General features: G+C 33.7%; 5 protein-coding genes across 11 annotated transcripts; 2 read left to right on the forward strand and 3 right to left on the reverse strand.

Moving 5' to 3' along the window:
- Nucleotides 1-182: 182 nt before the first annotated feature.
- Nucleotides 183-2297, reverse strand: LOC116341072. The gene is made up of 3 exons (XM_031767929.1): nt 2065-2297; nt 1805-2004; nt 183-1696 (listed from the first exon to the last, which is right to left on the reverse strand). Exons 1-3 carry the CDS (start codon nt 2208-2210, stop codon nt 258-260), a joined length of 1785 nt encoding a protein of 594 aa, XP_031623789.1. The 5' UTR covers nt 2211-2297; the 3' UTR covers nt 183-257.
- A 1994-nt stretch (nt 2298-4291) lies between these two features.
- Nucleotides 4292-6766, reverse strand: LOC116341137. The gene is made up of 4 exons (XM_031768042.1): nt 6615-6766; nt 6286-6439; nt 6009-6220; nt 4292-5948 (listed from the first exon to the last, which is right to left on the reverse strand). The coding sequence occupies exons 2-4, from the start codon at nt 6432-6434 to the stop codon at nt 4414-4416; spliced, it is 1896 nt and encodes a 631-aa protein (XP_031623902.1). The 5' UTR covers nt 6435-6439; nt 6615-6766; the 3' UTR covers nt 4292-4413.
- Nucleotides 6767-7189: 423 nt separating this feature from the next.
- Nucleotides 7190-8194, reverse strand: LOC116340526. The gene is made up of 3 exons (XM_031767075.1): nt 8066-8194; nt 7827-8000; nt 7190-7734 (listed from the first exon to the last, which is right to left on the reverse strand). Exons 1-3 carry the CDS (start codon nt 8192-8194, stop codon nt 7300-7302), a joined length of 738 nt encoding a protein of 245 aa, XP_031622935.1. The 3' UTR covers nt 7190-7299.
- A 3998-nt stretch (nt 8195-12192) lies between these two features.
- Nucleotides 12193-16304, forward strand: LOC116341329 (uncharacterized protein DDB_G0283357). Of its 7 annotated transcripts, none has more exons than XM_031768315.1 (7): nt 12204-12258; nt 12636-12799; nt 13291-14000; nt 14058-14280; nt 14347-14406; nt 14490-14518; nt 14593-16304. In XM_031768315.1, the coding sequence occupies exons 2-7, from the start codon at nt 12705-12707 to the stop codon at nt 16191-16193; spliced, it is 2718 nt and encodes a 905-aa protein (XP_031624175.1). In that variant the 5' UTR covers nt 12204-12258; nt 12636-12704; the 3' UTR covers nt 16194-16304. The 7 variants fall into 7 exon arrangements, with proteins under 7 accessions (XP_031624171.1, XP_031624175.1, XP_031624176.1 ...); XM_031768316.1 differs by having other exon boundaries at nt 13291-13988; XM_031768311.1 differs by having other exon boundaries at nt 12193-12253; nt 12639-12799; nt 13291-14280.
- A 5076-nt stretch (nt 16305-21380) lies between these two features.
- Nucleotides 21381-23197, forward strand: LOC116341076 (spore coat protein SP65-like). Its single transcript, XM_031767932.1, has 6 exons — nt 21381-21397; nt 21480-21669; nt 21794-22099; nt 22227-22398; nt 22460-22665; nt 22744-23197. The coding sequence occupies exons 1-6, from the start codon at nt 21395-21397 to the stop codon at nt 23166-23168; spliced, it is 1302 nt and encodes a 433-aa protein (XP_031623792.1). The 5' UTR covers nt 21381-21394; the 3' UTR covers nt 23169-23197.
- The last annotated feature ends 1190 nt before the right edge of the window (nt 23198-24387 follow it).

Raw genomic sequence — 24387 nt, forward strand, 5'->3', positions numbered from 1 at the left:
CATTTTATTGATGTGACCGATATTTGAAATCAGGAAACTGTTTTTACCATTCAAATTCTATTTGCATTGAAAAAATGTAGAACGCTCTTGCATGCTATATATAAATTGAATTCATTGTTTAAATGAAAGAGGTTTCAATTAAAAATCCACTTTTTTTTAAATAAGTCATAACAATTTTATTTATCAATGTTTTGTATAAAAAATAAAGTTTGTTCGAATGGGACAAATGATGACAATGACTTTTCTGTAAATTAAGACTAAACATCTTTAATATAGTTTCGCAGTTGTTGTATTGACAATATAGGACGTCCACGCTCAGTGGGTTTGCATTTAACCATGAAACCATTCATGTCCATCCAAAATGAATGGATTTTATTTTCGTGTTTTAGTTTCGATGCAAATCTATCAATGTTTCGATAAAATGGGGTCAAATGATGGCGAACAACAATTTTCCACTTTTTTTTATTGTCAGACATCTTAAACACTTCATTCGACCAGATAGTTTGCTTTTGACTGCGATTCAAAAAATCGTTCTTTGCTCCAAGTTTGAAGAATTCAACAACCATTCCGTCTTGATCGTGCATCTCAATTTGTTTGACATCTTCCATCGTTATGTTCAGCTGTAATGTTTGACACAGCGTCAAAAATATTTTCTCCTTATCAATGTTCCGTACACTACCGAAAATACCGCCGATGTATAAACTTTTGTCCAATTTTAATTGTTTGAGCAATTCAGAAAGCATGGTATTTTCATCCGGTGCCTTATCATCATTCCGATGTAGTGTTGCTGGATTTTTCACTTTTATCATTTGTTTGAGGCTGTCCTTTTTTCCGTTCAAATAGTCTTTGATGAATTCATTCAGTGTTTTGCTATCATCGAGTTTGGTGCCAAGTGCATTGTGAACTTTCAACACAAGACCATTTGTAAATACCATTTTTGCATTAAGAAACTTATTTCTCAACCAATTTGGAAAATTTCCGCAATGCTTTTGCATATTGTCGACACCATGTAAACTTCTTTCATGGAATACTAATTCAGCTACATCGTCTGATTCGTGTTTACATTTCGAGCACCGAAATGAGTATGGATGTTCCAAAAAATGACTGAAATACGCATCGCCATCAATTTTTTTCTCACAAAAACCACAATATAAATAGGACAGCTCTGTTTGATGGCTTTGCGTGTCGATAATTTTGCCATCGTGTGAAACTGAACGATGATTTACAAGTTCGTTGCATGTTTTAAATCTTTGATCACAATCAATGCAATGACATTCCTTTTCAATATTTATTGCCATGAGTTGAGTTATTCTTTCTTCCGAATATGAAATCGGATTGAATGCAATCGGTGGATAAATCACTTTGTGAATGGCATTGAAATGTTTGACCACATCACCATATTCGAAATGACAAATGCCACACTTGTTTTTATTTATGCGATCGGTGATTACAAAATATGTTGATTTATGCTGCTCCTTGTGATGATTTTCCAAATCACGATAGGTGCCAATTTTATCGCAGTTAAAACATCTTGCCAATCCAACAGCTTGGAAGTGGAACGGTTTGGAAATTGTTTCGTCCAGGTGAGTTGTGAACCAATGCTCGTATACTTCATCAATCGAACCGCTGAATAATTTGGTGCATCCATTTGGATGTAAACAATGGTCGCAATAGAATACGGTGAAATCATCAGCACCTACGTAAATTAAGAGATGACATTATTTATCGATATTGATGGCATATTAACACAAGAAGATTGAGCATTGAGAGTATGTTAATGTTATTAAATTTTCATAGCAGTAACCTGTGCCAATCGATGGCATTACTTTCAGCTTCTTTGGGTCTTCCACATTATCATAGCTTTCGTCTGATTTACGTTTCATCGATTTGATTGTTGATACTTCTGTGTGTGATGCCATCGAACTCATTGTTTTTCCATTTGGAACTTCATTTGATGTTTCCAATTTTCCTTCAGATTGATAGCGTTTACAGGTTTTTTCCATTCTGAAAAATTCAATTCTGATAAAATAAATTTGATTAAATTTGATTATGTGTTAAACTTGCCGATCAATGGAGACTTTCAAAAAATGCTTCATAAACATTTTATCTACGTTGAAACCAAATTGTTTGAAATTATTCAATGTCGCATTTGTTTCCTGTTGAATTTTTGATAGATGTTCATCTATAAGAGACTTCTTGGTTGGATTCATTTTTTCATAATTTCTATGGGAAATATGATTGGTTTAAAATTGATGGCGACGAAGTCGTGACAGCGGCAGTGTTTATTCGATTTTGCGCGCAAGCATTTATTTGGAGCTGTGTTGACGTTTAGCGCTCTCTTCGCAGGCATCTCGCGCGAATCAGTGTTACCACAATACAAAATTTGAAATAAAATTGTTTTCTGAACCAAAATAATTCTAAATTGAATTGCTGCAATTGAAATTATAGTAAAATTATTAATAAAAAAATAATTAAAAATATTAAACATATGAATAACATTTGCTCTCAATTTAATTTAATTATTTTTCACACACAATTAATGTTGTTGGCTGCGAACGTTATGTATGAGTAACATAAATATTAAAAAATAATATAATAAATAAATAAAAAGCGTAAAAACGATATAAATTAATTGTAATCGTAAAAATAATAATAAGTAATAAAATTAATTTCACGATGGACTCAATGATCAAAAGGTGTCAAACGGATGTGCTGTACACAGATTTTGAGAAGGCCTTCGATCGTGTGAACCACAAGAAATTGTTGCAGAAGTTGGTGAACTTTGGATTCGGCCGACGACTTGTCAAATGGTTCCATGGATATTTGACAGCGCGAACACAATTTGTTGGAATCGGGGAGAGAAAGTCAAGAACTTTCACTGTGTCATCGGGAGTACCTGCGGGAAGTATCTTGGGACCATGTCTTTTTATTATTTTTATTAATGACATTGTCGAAACCGTAACAAATGCACTTGTTTTATTATTCGCAGACGATCTAAAACTGATACGAACAATACAATCGCCCATTGATGCCATTATTTTCCAAAGAGCCATTGATCAGTTGAACGACTGGTGCACTGAAAACAGCCTAAATTTGAATCTGAGGAAATGCTTCGTGATGACGTATGCAAAGGGTGGATACGCAATCGACTACGATTATACGATCAACAACGGCCAACATACGTTTGAACGAATCAGTTTGCACAAGGATCTCGGCGTTATTTTCGACACAAAACTAACGTTCATCAATCACATCGATGCGATCACAGCCAGTGCACTTGGGGCAATAGGATTCGTAAAACGCACATTAAAGAATAAGTTCACGATTGAATCGGCTAAAATGTTATATTTTGCGCTAGTCAGATCAAAGTTAGAGTACGCGAGTATAGTTTGGCAACCATACCACCGTATACACTCCGATAGAATAGAGTCAATTCAGAAAAAATTTGTGATATGGACATTAAGATTTGTTTACCAAAGAGATGAGAATTTTGTATTGCCACCGTATCAGTTTAGATGTGATGTTTTAAGTATTCAAACGCTTTGGAGACGGCGTATTAATGCCTCTATATTTTTAATTTACGATCTCTTATTAGGTAGAATAGTGTCGCGTTCGCTTAGGGATAAGATTGTATACACAAGACAGCAATATAACGTAAACCAAAGAAATTTGAGGAATACAGAACTTATTAGAGTACGGATGTTTACAGCTGAATATGCACATAGTCAACCATTTTACATGGCGTGTAGGAATTTTAATTTAATAAGAGAAACATTTTTGGAATCGGCATCGAGACACATTTTTAGAAATAGTATTGTTGAATTGGACAATTTGTTATTTAATATTCGGTAAAATAAACTAAGAAAAATTGTGTTATGAATAGTAATATACAATGGACACAGTCGATATCTGCTGCTCCGAAGTCGAAAAGATTGGCGGCTGGCATTCGATTCGGGTAGTGTTTCATTGCAAATGATATTGTAAATAATTGTGATAAAATCAGTCTGTGATCAGACGGTGAATAAATAAATAAATAAATATTTTTACCCAAAAACACAAGTATTTTATTTCTGCTTTTAGTTCTTTGTGTTGTGGTCTTACCCAAATTTTTATGTTCTTTTCTTATAAACAAAAATATATTCTTTTTTTCAAAATTAGGAAAAATATGAAGTGTTTTTTCTCTTAAACGTATATTTATGGTACAGCGAAATCAAAAGCAACCAAAATTGGGTACAAAATCGATTTTTCTTTCGGTTTTTTAAGCTTATTTAAAGTAAGTCGATAACTACAGGTAAATGTTAAATCAAAATACATTTGATGACTTTATTGATTATTTACTTCTTTAAGTAATTAAAATTTTATAATTTTCTTCCAAATTTTTACATGTTTCGAACATGTATTAAAAATTACATTTCAAGCGGATTTTCCAACAAACTCCAACAATTGTTTTTCTGAATTAACAATTTTCTCTTGGCAACCTGGGTCCCGTTGGACGACAAGCCCATTTTTGCCTAGCTTATATGAAAATAAAACTTTCTGCCTTTTCAATCCGGCTGCAACCGCATACAATGATTGATAAAATGGTGTCATATGATTGCGAATATATACTTTTCTTGATGTATGAGAATGAGTCCCCGACGATCCAAGCAAATCATTTGACCAACAATATCCACTTGTACGGATAGCCAATTTTTTTGTGTTCATTCGAAAAAATTTAACAATAAGTCCATCTTTACATTGCTCAATTTCTTCAATGCTACTCCCTGTAATACTGCTGCTCAATCTTAGTTTTCGGCATAGTTTCAAGACCGTATCGTAAAGATTTTGGACTTTAAATTCATCGGAGATTCCATGCACAAATATGTTTCGTGCCAATTTTCGTTGTTTCATCAGTTCATCGTTCACAGGCGTTCCATTTGTTTCAGTTGTAAATTGATCTGGTGATGATATTACGTCAGCCGTTGCTACATTTTTTGCGGTTTGATAAATAATTTGTTCGTCGCTATCATTCGAATTTTCATTTGGTTCATTCAGTTCAATCTTTAACTGTACATATTTTTTCTTTGTGTTCACAAACGCTTCCAAGAATATATCGAACGATTTGCTTTCGTCATATTTTGTTTCAAGCACGTTGTACATTTTTAGTGTCAATCCATTGCTGAACACCATATTCGTGTTGAAATATTTGTTTTTAATCCATCCAGGAAAAATGGAGCAATGGTAGTTCAATGAATCGATCTTGTGAATGCTGTTCTCATGGATTATTAGTTCCGAGATGTCGTCCGATTGAAACGGGCATTGTGAGCAATGGAATTCGTATGTATGCATACGAAAATGGTTCAAGAGGCTATTGCAATCGACGTTTTCATGGCAGAAGTCACATATCAAATATGCTGGTGCAGTTGAATTGTCATCATTTAGGTCATCTGCTTGACAACCGTTTGAAACGGAGTTATGATCAAGGGCTTCTACGTCAGAATTGAATATTTGACGAGATTTTTTGCATTGCTTGTGCACAGAAATCGCTAGAAGGTCGGAAATCTTTTCTTCTGAAAAGTAAATCGGATTGAAGACCTTTGGTGTCGAACTCAAATCATGCTTAAGTTTAAAATGTGTTAACAAATCGGTGTCATTGACATGACAAATACCGCATTGTTTGAGGTTTATTTGTTCGACAATCGCAAATTGTTCGTCTTCATGTTGCTCCTTGTGATGCTTCACCAAATCATAATAGCTTCCGATTTCATTACAATGGAAGCAATTGACCACAGGTATAGCATAAAATTTAAACGGAGCAGAAGGCAATTTGTTTGCATGGTGCTCAGTCAGCCAATGCTCATACACATCATTGATTGTACCTCGGCATGATTTACTGAAATTGCTTGAATCGACGCAATAAACACACACGAAATCTGTATATTTGAACTGTTCTTTGTTGACTGTGGTATCTGTATACAGAATAAAATAAATTATTTACTAAATCTTCGATTATTATTCTCAAATCTTACCGTTGCCCGTGTCATTCAAATTTGGTTCAATAAGTTTTTGCCGTTTCGGGTTGTCTTCAACGTTTTCGGCTTTACGTTTTCTTTCTCTTCCATTTGATGCATCAGTAAACTCAGTTTCAACCGCTGTTGGGGTTATTGTTGTTGTCATAGCATTCTTATGTGAATCTTTCAACTTTTCTTTGGCACTATAGGATTCACACGCTTGTTTGAAACTGTGACAAATATTATTGATTAATCGGTTGTCTAAATTGAAAGTGGATGATCAAAAATAATTTACCGATCAATTGTGTTTCCAACGAAGTGATTCACAAATGTGTCGTCAATTTTCTGTCCGATCTCTTCAAGTCGACCAAGCACAATTTTGGCTTCATGTTCAACATTCATTAAATATTCGCACATCAAAGCCTCTACTTTATCCACTTCCATTTTTGCTATCGAAATAGAAAATTGTCCCTTTTTATTGACAACGCAACGATAAACCAATGTTAACAAACATATTCAAAAACTGAATGAAGAATAAACTTTTACTACAAGTAATTTTTTATAGATGAAATAACTTTTTTCGTTCACCGTTTTATTAATTGCGTTTTAATTGTAAAGACATACCTCGGTTTTTGTCAATCACCGATCCAAATAATAGTGTTTCTTTTCAAATTTATCGTTTCTCTTATATCACGTGCTACGTTGACAATGCTTCTGTTTATGTCAAACTGTCGGCGTTTTGCTTTGCAAACATAAACATGAATCGATGTGAATTCTCAATAAATTGGTTTGCAACAACTACATCGATATCGATTGTGTATATGTTATTGGACCGACTTTGTTTATGTAAATGTGAGACTGATAAAAAACTCAAGGAATTACAGTGGTGCCACCACACATACTTTCACTTTAAAATGACACTTAAGAGAAAATATATTTGTGTTGGGAATTAAGGAAGACAATGTAAATTAAATTCGAATATTGAAAAATTTGATTGTAGTTTTTTATACTACAATGTTAATTTTAATGATCAGAAAAGTGATAAGTAATATATGGTAATTCAAAAAAAATGATTAAGAAATATATATATAAGTTTTTTCATCGAAAATTTCTCTTATTGATTAGCAAATATTGGCGCAATATGTTCAAAAATACCAATTAGTGGCCACAAATTAATACTTTAATTTTGAATTGTTCTTAATGTAATCTTGAAATTGTCTCGATGTATGAACGATTTGCCCGTCATTTCAAGTGAATATAATGTAGGTAGCCTCAATAGAAATAACAGAATAGTTCCTTCAATCTCGTGTTATCTCCTCGATCGATACGTTCGTTTTGGTGCGGAAGTAGGGCCACGAGATGTTGATGGTTCATTTTGTTCAGAAAATTGAAAAACGGACGTACTTGGCGGTGGACGTATGACGTGAGCATTTGGAATATCGGAATCACTCAATCGACTTAACCGAACTACTGGTTGATAGTTGGCATCGTTTTCAACATTAGGTCTTGTTATTGTTGTTATCGCAGCTGATGTTGCTATTGCTGATTTTCGTTTCGGCCGAGTATTTACTGATGTTGATGCTGGCCGAATGTTCTGAATGTCCAATTCACTCAATCGATTCAATTGTACTACAGAACGATAGATTCGATCTTTTTCAAATTGTTCAATCAGTTGACGCATTGGTCCACATGTGAAAGAGACCATTGTTTGTGTACCATCAGCGAATTGCACCAAATATTCAATCTATACACATTACAGTGAGAGAGAGAGAGATAAATAAATAAATTAGAAATTAATTCAATTGAAATTCGGTTTTGAAAAATTTTATCACTCACCACACCATCAATGGTAATGGCATTGATGATTCTCTTTGGCAATGGATCCCACTCTACTTCATCAATGTTTTGGAGAGTGTCCACTTCAAATTCGTGTAGGGCTATTTCAGATTTGACTTCTTCTCTGCGTACCCATACCGAATCTCTAATATCGTTGACAACAAGATACTGGACCTGAAGAAATACAAATAAAAAATGAGATAATTGAACAATTCAAATCTAGATTCAAATGCATTTACCTCGTTCAAATGAATACGCTTCGCGAAAACATTGTATGTTTCCTCCTCATCCTCCTCCTCCACCTCCTTTTCTTCATCCTCTTCTTCTAGAGAAGCTTCTTCTTCTTCACTACTGGATGAACTGACCATTTTTGTGTTGCTAAAGAAATGTGATTAAAAAAAAAAAAAATTTTCACACAAATTGTTTTTCTTATGATTACTTGTTTTGATTTTTTTTCACAAATCGGTCCACCTGTCTTCAAAATATGGTCCTTTCAAGAGAGGGGTCAAAATTCAGTTTTATAGCCATAGATGGCACTAAATGAGGTCGTCGACCCCTGAAACATCGATATTCGAATTCTAGAGCTCAATACCTTTCCAACGACCCCCTAACCGTCAAAATTTCATATGTTTTTTCTATAAAAGTATGTGGTATGTGTATGTATCTGTGCGCAATTTTGCGTACTTGTTTTTGATCTTTTTGAAACTTTCTGTAATTAAAGTACACAAAAAAGTAAGACTTTTTTGTTCCGGCACTTTTCGATATGGCCGTCATGTTGGCCGTGGCCGGCCTCTAAAAGTCACTTTTCAACTTTTTTCCCTATGGTCACCGAAGCGCCATGACTTTACACCCCCCCAGACATATGCATATCATTGGAAAGGCCTTGAAGTGAGCTATCGAATGAAGCCATTTGCGGTCCAAAATTTTCAATTTGGAATGGCCAAATTGGCCAAAAGCCAAAAAGTTACCGTTTGGCCGGACACATAATGGTCATTAGCTCGAAAACTAGCCTTTCATGGTCACTTGAAAATTTCACCGATTTTTAGGCCCAAGTCTAAGCTATAAAATGCCGCATAGCTTATATCCCTAAAAATTCTTGTCTTCACGATATGGCCTTTGATATAGTGCGAATATGGCCAAAAATGGCCAAAAATGACAAAAAATGTTACTTTTAACATTTGAAGTATTTTATGGGCCACAATGTACTCCAATGACTCTGTAAATATGCTCTGTGACTAGTCAAACAAAATTGAACAAAATATCGACCGTTTTGGATGGCTATTCCACCAAAAATCGTCCAAATGTACCAAAATTCGAATTTTCACAAAAATGTCTAGATGTATGAAATATGGAATTTTAACAACAAATAACTACATGTTTGATAGTCTCCTCGCATAAGATCGATAAAATACAGAATCTTATGTCCCCTCCCGCCAGTAGGTGGACTATCGTCGGAAGAGGTGCATGTGGTTAGTCACAAACTAAAGTAAAAGAAATCTACAAAACTGTTAGTATAAATGGCAAACTATGCAAAAGGTCATGCAAAAATGGCCATTATTTCATACGGTCGCTGTGGGACCTAGACTTGACATAACCAGGACAAAGCATATTCGTTGGAAAGGTCATAAAGTAAGCTCTCAAGTGGTGTCAATTGCGACTTAAAAATTTCAAGTTCAGGCGGCAAAATTGGCCAAAAACCAAAAATTGCACTTATAAACTTAATATACATTTGTAAATTCGGAACGTTGCTTCATTGCGTCAGTATGAACTCAAAGTAAAAAGAAGAGAATTTCTGCAACGTTTCGAATATACAAATGTATATTAAGTTTATATTCACAGTACACAGAAAATATATCTACCAACTATTTTCGTCACAAAATTGATATCAGAAATTTTGTGTTTCAAATTTTGGTTTCGTCACTCGTTCTTCACCTTGATAGAGGTTTTTTATTTGATTACAATTTACAATGAATGCCAATTGGAAAATGTCACTTGAAAAAATATTGACTATCGCAAAAGAACTGTGTCTCAATGTTGTGAATGTTGCCGGGACTTGAACGAATGACACAATCGACGCACACGCATACACAAACACAACATCAAACGATATCTGATATAGGTCACAGTTAATGCCCGCCACCGCATTGTATACAATATGCGCTAGCCGCTTAAAACGTTGCCCATTATTCCTTATAAAAATGTACAATGTATTTTCAAGAAAAACACCGCAAAATCCAAAATTATTGAATAGTCACACACAGAGAAAAACATTGAGATTTACTACTACATTTTTGAGAAACGTCAAAACACAACCACTGTTTTTCTCACTGAATAAAAGATCCTTCTATACATACGCGCAGCATAAATATTGACAATAAAAAAAATGAGTCGGAAAAAATACAGTAGTGGTTGTGGTTTGACGTTTCTCAAAAATGTAGTAGTAAATCTTAATGTTTTTCTCTCTGTGCATATATAACTTAATGAGTAAAACTAATTTAATCTAGATTTTTTTGATTTTTCAAGAACTTTGCACAAATATAAAATTTTCTCGAATACTCGTATAAATGAATTCGTCTTGCTTGTGTCACGTCAATTATCGAAATGGTACATTCAATTGACCACGAGAGAAACATGGACATGTAATGGATGAAACCGATATTGAAATCGATAATTATCAACAGAACAATTTTTGTTTATAACCATCTTAAAATGTGCCGAACAAGCAAAAATGAAATATTCGTATATAAACCAGACAATTGGTTTCAGCTATGGATATAGCTGCTGCTATTTTATAGCACCTAATCCATAGGCGCTATGCAACGCTGTGTACTCTGTGTACGTGTAGGTATGTTGTTCGTTTTCCCTTCACGTTTAGTACTTTACCATACTACTAAACGTGAAGGGTAAGCGAACACACAGTACACAATACACGCGTTGCATAGCGCCTAAGGAATAGGTGCTATGAAATAGCAGCAGCTATATCCATAGCTCAAAACTAATGTCTGATATAAACATTTATTCAAATTGATTTAAATCAGAATGACGAATAAATTAATTGCGTCGAAAAATTTTCTTTATTTTGAACGTATATGTGATGAGTAATCAATTATTTTGAAAACAATATCACATTATTTATATAAAATGAGTTTTATGAAGAAAAAAAAAATGTGCATCACTAAAATTGAAATCTCTTTTTAAAAATGAAAATTGTCAATTTCGCTTGGAAGTCAAGTGATTGTGAAATTAATTTCACAGTTTCAAAGACTACAACCAACATTTTTATGTAATATATGCACCATTATGTCATTTCCTTTCAACATTATGCTGAAATTTCAAACCGGTTCCGCTTTTCTCTTCCGAATCATTTGATTTATGATGTTCTGATTGATCTACAATGTTTTTATAATAATTGATGGAAATTCCAAAACAAAAATTCAATTGGTTGATTTGATTGCAAATACAATGCTTATCATTGAACCGTAGTATAGGAAAATAACAACAAAAAGTACAGCGCGACACAAGCAATCGCAACGAAATCATAACAAAGCTCAATAAAAAAAATGTTATAATAACTTTCACTTGGCGAGTCGTTTCATGCGATAAGTCTTCGGTTTGTTGTATTTCATGTGTTCGTCATGAGGCGCGATGTTGTAATCGATTTTGTGTGTGCAGTTTTTTGTTTCGTTAGAGTGATTGAGAGAGGTGGTGAAAAAGAGAAAACAATATAATAGAGCCGACGCCAAATAAGTCCATGAATAATTCATCGTTAAATACATATATACATATTCATTGAATCCATTTTAATCTGTACCATGATTCGGTTCTCCGAATAAACCGAACTCTATACGATTGATGTAGAAATAGAAATAAATAATCTCCATTAAAGACAGAGTTAACGATTCTTTTTGGGATTTTTGCAAGGTAACATTTCGCAAGAGTCGTATTTTCCATTGAGTATGGACATTGGTGCTGAGTGACTGCCTATGTTGACAAAAATAGCGTGAAAAATTGCATTGGATGATTGCATTTAATTCAATGAAAAAAAAAAACGACGAATAAAAACTATTGAACAGCCACCCACAGTGACATAGTTTAGTCAAAACTCTCGCGAAAAAAATCATATCTAATAATCAGATGTGGAAATAACGTCGCATTTCACCTCTGCAATTTTATTTAAAGTTACTCTTTTGAGCACTTCAACCAAATCAAGAAATGACTCATGTGAATATTAAAAAAATGTGTACGCGGCAAACAAGACAGAGTGAGAGCACACAACAAACACGCCGATGGAAGCGAGATGAAGACAAACCAAACAAATAAGATGTTTAGCAACCGACGGTCGAAACAGAAAGTAAACTTAAATTCACTTTCATTAGTGATTCAGTTACGGTATCCGCTGCACGTTTTCAACGGTTTTACACCAACTGGTGAAGTACATCATTTTTAGCTCGTTTACTCGAACGGAAACTCAAATTGCTTGAGAAGATTCAGATCTTTTCAGTTCATTCACATTGAAGACAAAAAACACTTCCATTTTCTTGCGGCAATTTTCTCTTTTTGGAACAATTTTCGCTGAAATAGTTTTTGTCAAGTTTAGTGATGGTTTTGAACTCCCATGGATAGAACTGTTTACAAATAAAAGTACTTTTGAAGTGTTAAAGTTTTGATTTGCACATAAAATTGTAACAGTTTGTTTATAAAATTTTGACAAAACTTACCTATATATTTTTTAATTTAAAGAAAATGTGTTGTTTCATATTTATTCCTCAATATGATAAATGGTTCTTTTTCTTTCATTTTCGTAAATAGTAGAAGGCAGTGTCGATGAAAAGATTTGATTTAAATTGACTACGCATAGCGAATGAGCTCGTGAAAAAAATGAGTACTTTTAATTTATTGTGGGTGATTGCACTTCTCAGCTGTAATGTGCTTGCAATGAATGCAAAACCAAAGGAGAAAATAAAATCGGAAGGGTAATCAATAAATTTTAAATATTTAAGAAAAGTGAAGCAATTTATTAAAATTGGATAAATTTACCTGAAAAGACACGAGTAAAAGTTGAAAAAAAATTAAATACGTGATATTTACCTCCTACATTTCCTTTCATTGAGATCAATAAATGTGGGTGAAATTCAAAATGCCAATTGCGCCTAAAATCAATGAACAAGTGATGAACTTTTATAAGCCATTCAATATATATGTATTATGAAAAAAAGAAGATATATGCCAATCAAATTGTTGTTTTCCATCATCATTTTTATGTTTGAATTTTAAACAAAGTGCATTATGAAATGTTTTTTTTTTTAATTTATAATCTGGAGAAATCTTCAAGACGTAATACTATTCAAAGAAATGTTTTTGCTTTATTTCGAAATTTCGTGATTTTATTGATTTTTATATAGATTAGATTTAATCTTCGTATAAATGACATCTTTTCTCTTTTTTCAATTTCTAAAAAAAACAGTCGTCAATTACAAAGTTTCTTCCCACAACAAGAGACGTCCAGTCCAAACTTTCAACCATCACCGTCTGATGTGTACTTTGTTGATGGCAATAATCAAGTGCAAGAGAAACTACAAGATACACGACCAAAACAACAATTTGTACACAATCCAAAGTTTTCGCCAAATTTGCAAACCGATTTGTATAATTCGCAGTATGGTCTCCAAAATCATCAACCACAGCAACACCATCAGCAACAACAACAACAGCAGCAGAAACAGCAACAACAACAACAATTTGAGCAACAACAACAGCTATATCACTATGCTCAACAACAGCAGCAGCAACAATATCAGCCCCAGTATACAAATCCGGAAAGGCCATTCTACCCAACACCCGACGGGAATGAAGTTAATTTTGGCGAAAATTTAGAATCTCAGTATAGTCCACAGTCACAGCAATATGTTGACAATACCAATTTTGTGTATACTGAACCGCCACAGTATCAATCTCAATCACCGTACGATGGATATTCGCAAGTAGTAACAGGCGGTTATGTAGTTGGAAGTCGACCGCAAGTGAATATTTTGCCACAGCAACGACCCAGTCATTCACTTTATAATCAAAATCAGCCCTATCAATACGGTAGCGGTGCCAGACCTGTATATCAATCACAACAGAATTACAATTTGCGGCCGCCAAGCGGCAGTGGAAATGAAGGTGGCCTTATGGGTTCGATTTTAAACTTTTTCAATAATATTGGTCAAGGTGCTACAGAAATATTTTCAGGTCGTCCGCCAATTCAAGAATATCAACCGCCCCCAAGCGTAAGTGCTGGCCTTGCGAATCGGCCACCAAATCCGTATAATCAACAATTCGGCACGCCGGAAAGTCAGCAGTATGCAAATCCAATATTGGGTGGAAATCCCACCAATCCGGTGAATCAATTTTCGAAAGCAATCGAAGAAATCACACGTAACGATGATTATCAATGCATACCGAAAGTGATTTGGTATGAACTTTTCGATTTTGATTAAAAGAAAAAAAGTAATAAAACATGTTGTTTTTTTGTTTTTAGTCAAATGGTAGGCAGTCAACGGAGACAACCTTCGATTTTGAGTTCTCCCATTTTTACAGCGTAAGTTCATGTTTATTTTCAAATGAATTGATTTTAATTCAAGCGGACGATTTAAAATTTCAAAATTAACTATTTAATTTCAGAATTATTTCCGCTGTTCCGAGTACATCAGGTTAATATTTTTGATTTATTTATAAAATTATCCCATAATGGATTGAAATAAACCCAACTTTTTTCCTTCATCAGCTGGTTTGGTTTATGGTCGTGCTGCCTTGCTTGGATTGATTTCTGGCGAACAAAATTGTCACACGGCCTATCCAAGGTGTCCACGAAACGAAGACGATTTACTGTACTATTTGAATAACCATCGAGGTGGATTTTTCCGATTTTTCAATGGTGGAGCCGCATTCGGTGACGAACAAAATTATCAACATAATCCAAATCAATATCAAACTCCCTCAGCTTCGAATCAATACTATCAGCAAAATCACCAGACTCCTTCACCGCCCCATTATAATCAGCCATCTGACGAGAGTTCACTTCAATCGAATCTGGGCGCTCTTCAAAGTATTGCCGACGCTATAAATAATAGTGGTGGAATTAATTTAAGTAACTTAGGTGCGAATGCAAATCTTTTCAGTGGCCTAGCTGGTTTGTTGAATGGAGGTGGTTCAAGTTCAAATTCACAAGGTGGTTTTGATTTAAGTACATTGACCTCAAATGCGGGGTTGTTAAGCAATTTCGCAAGTTTAGTTGGTAGTACAGCTCAACCAGCAAAACCATCAAAAGCACCACCAGACGATCAAGGTCAAAGTTTAACTGAATTAGTTGGAAATTTATTGACCGGTTTTGTTGGACAACGCTTTGCCGGAAGAAAAATTCATAAACGAAGCATCGATGTAGATTATGACGATAAGTATAATTCAACAGGAAGCAGCAATATGAATGAAAGAAAGTGGCCAAAAAAAGTGAGTGCCTTCAAGTTAAAATTGGCTGCTTCAAAAGGAAAAATAAAATTCCCCGAAGAGTTGAATAGCGACTATACAGTTCACATCGAAAATAAGCACAAGGCCGAGAATGATGATGGTATCGAAGGTCGGATTCTTAATAAAAAACCAACAATTTATTCGCATGACAAACAATATGATGATAGACTTGTATTCAACTCGAATCGTGATGTTAAAAAAGTAAATTTTATGGACCGAATTATAGGCCCAACGCCATCACCAAATTATGGAAGCAATCCAAATTCACCCATCCATTTTGATAATGATAATAACGATGAATTTCGAATTGCTTCAAATAATCGATCACCAAAGTTGATTAAATTTCAAGGCACTTCAGAACAAGACGATGGTAATTATCACCAAATTCGATATCAACCACTTGGATCAGTAAATTTTGACGAAACAGCAACGCATCGACCCTCAAAAATGATTTTTCCAGATCGAACTGGAACGGGAAATTTGAGATTCGATCACGACGAATTCACACAAGAAAATCACAATAACAATCGTTACGGTAAAATTCTTACATATGGAAATAATCGGCCGCAAACTGATGGGGATAATAATGGAAATCGGGTGACATTTGGTCAAAGTGATCGCTATTCAACGAACTCACAACAAGGAACATATCGTCCATCGCATAATGACAATAATTATTATCATCAAAACCAAAACACCAATTATTATAATAATCAAAATTCTCCATCATACAATCGGTACTCTGGTTCAAGTTCAAATAGACAACGTGACGATAATTCTAGTCAAAATATTTACGTAACAGATGGAAACGGCAAGACAGTTTATTATATCAATGCACAAGGTAATAAAGTTTATGTCTAACAACGTTCCCCTATAGAATTAAGATCAAAATTGTGATTCTTTGTTACCTAGTTTTACCGACGTTGTACTTTTTTGAATCATTTTTACGAATCACTCATTTTCACATGCTGCATGTACATTTTAATCATTTTTTTTTTGCTATATTAAACTGTTTATTTATCACAATGAAAAAAAAATTGTACATTTTTCCATTGAAATCATTTTAATTAAAAATTCATCATTGAAAAATGATGTGAAGCGTAAACCGAAAGCAGAAAAAAGTCTATTGAATATAAATCGGACAAAAAGTGGCATTTGGTAGGTAAAATATCAATCTGTAATATAATTAAATGGATTTCATTGTGAAAGTAAACCGTAGCTTGGTTATTCAGTCAACTAGAAATGCTGCATATGTGGTGCTCCACACATAATCCGATGATTGTGTATATGTGCGCGCCCTGACGACAGGAAAATAATAACGCACATCTCGTTGTCCACGCTGAATTCTCTCTTTTTTTTGCTGCGTCAACACAATGATTTGTGGTTACAGGTGTCGATTCACATTTCATTCAAAATAATAACAATAATAGATGAGACAAGCCGCACCTTTGATATGATCCCTTTGATATATTCACGCTTCTGTTGTTGTCATTCAATGAATTTTGTCGATCAAATTTGTTACTTTGATCCGCCAGTGCATGAAATAAATACAAACAAAATCCATTAGGCAATGGCTGTTGAATCATTCAGCACAAAAAGTTCCATGCAAATGCCACAGTTTATGTACAAGTGGCACTCTTTATAAAACATATATATAGCTGAATGAAAGAGGGTTAAAAAATGCAGATGAGCTGAAGATTATGCTTATTTAAAAAAAATAAATATGTATAGAGAGGCCAATTAACGTAATCATCATCGAAAATTGAAACCAACCCAAAAAACAAGTGGTTGAATCGGTGTTTATCGAGACAATAAGCTAGCTAAACGAATGCACACAATTTTGTGTCGTAACCATTTATGTTTAAAAGGAGATTATCAATTCATTTTTATATATAAATATTCAAATTTAGAATTGGCTGTGTACGTGTGTTTATTTATTTACGGTGTCAACTCGAAAGCGAATAAAAAAGAAAATTATTAAAAAAATGCTCGTTGGTTCAATCAATTGGCCTTATTATTTTAGCAAAAAAAAAAACATTTACCCTATTCCGTTTACGCTTCGAATGATTGAAATATGAACAAACAGCTTTATTTATCTTTGTTATTGTTTCTGCGCTATTAGACAAAAGTGAGGATTAAAAGAGACACACTTGCGCATCCTTGCATTTGAGAGTTTCCAGGATAAACACCAAAAAAATACAGAAGATAAAACAACAACACAATTCCCATTTTCACTTTTTACCACAATTTGCGGAATAATTTTGGTTGGTTTTTGAGATTTTGCGTTCTAATGAACACATCAATGTTTTTGGATTTATATTTTTGTTTTTGCTCTTTATTTTATTTTTGGGGTATATTGAATAAAGCCAACAAAAGTAAATAAACAAAGCAAAACCTGCCATAGCAAATGAAACTAATTGATAAAAAGTGGCAGTACAAAGTAAAATTTGGGACGCCAATAGGAAGAGAAAAAAAAATAATGCGATTGAATAAAATAGAGAGTGTAAAAATAAGGGGTGTTATTCTTTCGACTAATCTGCTCCGCTTAGCCTCGATACCATCTATACCGTTCGGCTTTGCACTTGAGTGAATGATGTTTCAATGCTCATACATCACATCATTTTTACCTTCTTATTCACGCGTACATATTTTCCGTATTTGTATCACTTCGGTTCCATTCAACATTTATGCAATTTTAATGAAATTATTTGTCATTGGTGCGTGACATAGTATAAATAGGGCGAGTTTGTATACATATATCACGTTTACGCTTAGTTCCATTGTTGGCCTCATGTTATTATTCAAATATCCAGATTGATCCAGATTAAATAAAAAAAGTCTGGAAGTAAGTTTTTTTAATAAAGAAAGGAATAATTTTTTGATAAAACATTTAATAATAGTAATAAGATGCAATCACTTGTTGAATTTAGATTTTACAAATAAGAATTTTTTATTTGATTCACTTTTTCAGTACTGTGGTTTTTGTAATATTCTTCATGCTTTTACTTCATCATCATTTTCTACATGTTTCGAGTACATTTAATGCTCTTTTTAGTTACACCATAATTATTATAAATAAAATATTATTAATGAAGCATTGATGTTCTCGTGATTGGATGGCAAAGCACATAAGTGACGGTAGGTTCTGGTATTCCTATTTCCCCATGTGTCCCCGTTGCTATGAATAAAAATGTCAAAACAAATTTTTTCTTCGGGATAAATATTTGATTTTTCATTTTGACGCGTCAGTTGATAATATTACATACATCAGTTTGTTTGAATTCAAACAGTTCAGTTTTTAATTGAATGTTTCAGTCACTTTAAAGATGATATCTCCGTATTTATTCGAACCGAAAAATTTCACTTACCACAAATTGGCTCTGGTTATTTGCCGTTTGTTCATTTACGGGCATTTTCAAACGGGACATATTCTCTATGATCCAAAGATGTTCGATATTCAATTAATTGTTGAAATCAACTCTGTGTGTTCACATCCCATTCCATGGGTGATGACCAATGTGATTGACGACACTTCGCTGCTTTGGAACCAGGACGAGCGCACAGACTCCGTTTTGCAATTGATTTTCCTCAACTTGGATGACTTGTTACAGAATGTGGACAGTTTTGAGAAATTTTTCACATTTTATCGTTTGTTTGTAGTTTTAAAGGACGAATTAAGCCCGGTAAATCAAAAAGATAAGCTCAAATCAGTCGTTGACTCAAATTTCCTCGTCATGCACTATGAAGTAAGCACCTGATCGTTTCGTATTCATTGGATTTCAAAAACGGTCAAAGTTGTTCCAGACGAATCTAAGGAACATTTAATGCAAAGCATTGACACTCTATACATTGATGACAATGAAATCAGTAATGAGCATTTGTTTGATGTAATTTTTGGAAAATATGAACGTTCCTGGATGAAGACATTTGATTATAACATTTCACTACCATGCAATCATAACGAAAATCTACACGGTGTTCGGGACAGTCAATTGTATTCAAAAACAAATGTGGCTTCTGTTCATAATCATACCAAAGATGTAAAACATAAAGATTTATATTCGCCTCTTCATGGACGGATAAGAATAACGGGACCATTTTCTGCTACCCAAATCAATCGGTTGAGTTAACAATTGTTTTTGTATTTGATGCGAAATTGAAACGCCGTGCCAGTAAATTTGTAGACAGACTTTGGAATGGATTGAATATTTGTGCGACTCCTTTCTTGATCATGGCCGCAATGTTCTTATTATACCTGCGTAGAAGGATAAAACTTAAAAATGATGGTTTCATTACAGTTTATATCGAAATAGTCGGAGTAGCTGTTGGAGGTGGAAATATTCGTGTTCGGCATGCATGTGAATATTGGTTTTACGGGATTTACTTGATTGGAGTAGTTTTTATGGCGGCCATTTATACCAGCTCAACGATGAATAACATATTCTTAATTTCCGAAGAAAAAATTAGTTCTTTTCAAGATTTGAACAGAACAAAGCTATCAATTTTTATTAGCTCAAATTTACAAGGGAATGGTGACATTATTACTGAATTGCTTAAGTTTGTATGAAAGACATGGTTGTATTTGATTTTGTTTTAATAATTTGATTCTTTCATAGGCAACAGTTCGGATCAAATATTGGACATGTGGACTTTGAATTATTTGAAAATTTACTCAAAAATTACAATGCTTCATTTGCTTTTGTAACTGAAACCAATAAAGTTGATCAATTGCGAGTTGCCGCAAAAAATATCAGGGAACTGGATTGCATGCCAAAGAGTTTTGGTATTAATTTTACAGTTGTGATCGAATGATGAAAATTGATAAAATTATAAATATAATTTAGGTTCTCTAAAGACCCATTACATCATACCAAGTAAACATAAAATTCCCAAGCGCTTGAAAAGGCAAACAGATGAATCGATAACTTTATTGTTGGAAAGTGGATTAGATCGTTTTCATATATCACATACGGCATTTATTTCCAAGCTACGAATGAAAAGAATGCTTGACGTTTCATTCTATGACAGTTGATGAATTTTTAGGCGTGGCTATTGGATACATATATCAACTTGGACTCGCATTCATTTCATTTTTCTTAGAGTTTTTATTCTATATTTATCAAAAAATGCGGAATAGTTTGATGACTGAAGAGAACATTGAACTTTGAAAATAGTCGGTTCAATTTATCTCAAGTTCAAAGATATTAGAAACATTAACGTGGTTATTTTCTTTTTTAAAGATTTATCACTTCTTAATGGGTTTTAACGTTTTTTTTTTTAATTTGTACAATATAATTTTTTTGAGTTTTGATGTAATTTTCTAATTAAAATTCATAATGGGTGTAAAATAATTTTAATAAAAGTAGTTTGAAATCTCTACTTTTTTATTCTTTTATTTTATCATATCTCCTATAATTATTTAATTCTCATAAGTGATAAGGGCTATCAAAAATATAAAAATACATCACTTCCGATGATTAACTTTCATCACTTTTTCTTATCTAAAGAAATCAATATTTCGCGCCATAGATACTGACAAACAAAACGATTAATGACGAAATATCATCATGTGGTTTGGAATGAAACTCGATTTGTCATGGTCACGGTCATAAAAATTATATGCGTCAAAGAACATCAAATATTTCAGCATGAAAATTGCATTCACCGATATATGGTCAACATATCTAGCATGACATTTAAAAACAGACTCATACGGTCACAACAAGAGGTAAATTCAAACTTGAATAGAAAAATTTATATTTTTTAATCTATTAATTTTATTCTCGTTATTTTCGTCTAAAAAGGTGAAAACTATGTTGCTAAATATCTGTCTAAATATATGGTTCTTTGGTATTACTTTGTTTGATTCAATTTGAACAGGGCTAGATTTTGTCTATGCAAACAAGTTTCGCAAAATATCAAAACGTTAAAACTAGCGTTTGATTACATGGCCACTGATAAATTTCTGTGTTCTCCCTACTTCGTCCAAATATCTGCATAGAACGTATAAATACGAATTGCAATCGGTTGATTAATATACAGTCTCATCAAAGTTACTCAAAATGGTGCGTTTCTTGAGCTTGCTCATTTTAATTCTTATTCCAAAATAATTCAGTCTCAATATATCTCTCTCTATAATTATTTTAGAGGAGCTTTGTGATTTTAACAGTGCTGTTCATCGCAAATGTTACAGCGATCCAGTTATTTTGTCCACCGGGTAGTACTGGCGAACACCCAAACTGCATTTGTGAAGATAAACATTTGCAGAAATTTCCATACGATGTCGTCAACAACGTTTGTTCGGTTGAAATTAATGTGAATGATATATGTCCAAAAGGTACTTCTGTTATACTTCTAAATCGAAAAGTTATTATATTGTGTGAATTTTTAGTCAGAAGATCCATCCATACGACTTAAATTTTATTCTCTTAGTGATAATAATTTGTTCATATTAATCGCAGGTATGGATGGGCATTTTCCAAATTGCATTTGTAAAGATGGTAAAGTGTTTGTACCGAAAACAAGCGAGTGTGTACCGGTCGACAAAAGTCAGTGCCCAAATGGATCGAAAAAAGTTGACAACAAATGTGTTTGTGAACATAGAAACGGATTTAAATATGAATTCGATGAGATCTTTTGGATATGCCGACCATGGTACATACCAACCACAACTCCAGCGCCACAAGCGTGTCCAACACCACATCAACATCTTGTTGGAGACAAATGTGAATGGGACCGTTGTCCAGCAGGATATACATCAGAAACTGGTATTTTTTATGACACACTGACCTATGAATATTTTTTCTCTCGACATTTGGCATATTCTATAACCAAATTTTATCACATTTTTGAACTTGAGGTTTCTTAAATTTTTTATAATATTTTTGTGTAAAGGTTACTGGCCTAACTGTGTTGGACCACCCACGTGTCACCAAAAAGGTTTAATTGGAGAATATCCGAACTGCCATGGTGCACCGGTCCATTGTGGCTATCATCAAACTGGAACATATCCAGACTGTCATTGGCTCCCGTGTCCAGCAGCATACATATCGAAAACAGGCTATTGGTAATTGTTCAAAAAGTGCATTGAATTTGTAAAAGAATGACTAATACTTGATTGACTTTAGGCCTGATTGCCAAGCTCCGCCGTCATGCTCGGAACGAGGTTTTATTGGCATTTATCCTGACTGCCATCCTCCGCCTCCAACATGTCCTCCTCATCATCATCGTAACTCAGACGGTGAATGTATTCGAATTACATGCCCACCAGGACAAGAAGGAGACTATCAACCAAATTGTAAATTGGTTCCTAAATGTCCGTCATCATATCCTGGTAATGTTTTGAAGCCATTTCATGAAATTAACATTTTTTTTATAATTTACATTCAACACTTTTGATATATTAATGCAGGAAAATGGCCATATTGTAATATTTATGCAACGACACCGCGAAATGCTTATATTCCACCGGAAACACCATCTACACCAAAAACAACAACCACAACTAGAGCAACAACTACGACAACAAAAGCAACGACAACGACAACAAAAGCAACGACAACGACAACAAAAGCAACGACAACGAGAGCAACAACTCCTACAACAAGAGCAACGACAATGCGTAACACTTATCTTCCACCGGACACACCATCTACACCGAAACCAATAACAACAACTAGAGCAACGACAACCACAACAACAACTACCACAACAACACCACGACCAAAACCAAAGTGCCACTGTGAATGTAAAAGCAACGAAATTGTTATTTTCAAAGATAATTTTGAATGGAATCCATCATTGAAATACAAACGTTCCGCAAATGAAGAAGCGTAGGAATTCATTAATAAATTGAGTTGACAAAATCTACAAAAAATGTTCTCTTGCGTTACTTGATATACCGTATTTCTCGGTCACCACTAGAACATAAATATGAAAATAAAAAAAAGAACAATTAAAATATGCTCAGACAGTTGACATTCTCCTTTTTGTGGCATTTAAAATGCACGAAGGTGGTATCTTAAAGAAAAAACCAACATAAATCTCTATTTTTTCTATATGTATCACGCATATGTGTTCAAAAGGTGTATATGAAAATGCTTCGATCAAAAGTAAATTCCGCCTTGAATACCATTACCATTTACGATGCTTTCTGCATATTTGATATGCTTTGAAACCAGAAATTCAACTAACTGTTGACTATGCAACCCATTTAAAATGGATGGATTACCAAAAATTCAGGTGTAATAAAATCGGAAATCATTATTTAACATTCGTTTGAATGATCGGATATGATAGTGTTATTGTATAATGCTTGACTTTATATTTCACATTTAGATGATAACATGAATATGCAAATGTATGAAAAAAAAACAATGCATAAGCGATAAAGAATAATTTTCGCTTGCGTTTCCGTTTTTTGCCCATTAGAAAATCGGAATTCGACTCATTGCTTCAAATGTATCAAGCAACCTTTTAAACAAAGATTTATAAATATCTGCATGGTAGCGCTGAACAATATCTCTATTCAACAGGTTTTTTTATTTATCGATTATTTTTTTATTGTTCGACCGAAATTGGTTGCATCGCTGTTTCTTTGGACATTTTAAATGAATTCACTACAAAGTCTACATTAATTCTTCTAAAAAATAAAAAATAAATCGTCGAGTGGTCGCGTTTTTACTCGCGACTTGCTCTTCCATGACTTTACTATTAGAAAACTCTGTTTCTTTCAAAAAAAAAAAAAGTAAAGTAAAGTAAATTCATCGAGAGGAACAAACTAAGTCGCAAGTAAGTTTCATGATTCAAGCGACTTTAAAACTATTTTACCCAATAAATAAGATGAATTTGAAATTTTGGTTAAACAAAAAAATGGCATTTAATCTCTTCAATTTGAAAGTTTTATTGGCCGAAAAAAATGTAAAAGTAAACATTTTTTGCGCCCGAAACTATACTTTTGCTTTGCAGTAAAAATGTTGCATTCTTTCATCCGTGCGAATTTTTTGTTCAGTAGCTTTTTATTATTATAAAATCAGCGAGACAGAAGAAAACTTTC

This window comes from Contarinia nasturtii, unplaced genomic scaffold, assembly GCF_009176525.2.
Source record: "Contarinia nasturtii isolate CC-2019 unplaced genomic scaffold, AAFC_CNas_1.1 Cnas_scaffold_695, whole genome shotgun sequence".
Taxonomy (NCBI): domain Eukaryota; kingdom Metazoa; phylum Arthropoda; class Insecta; order Diptera; family Cecidomyiidae; genus Contarinia; species Contarinia nasturtii.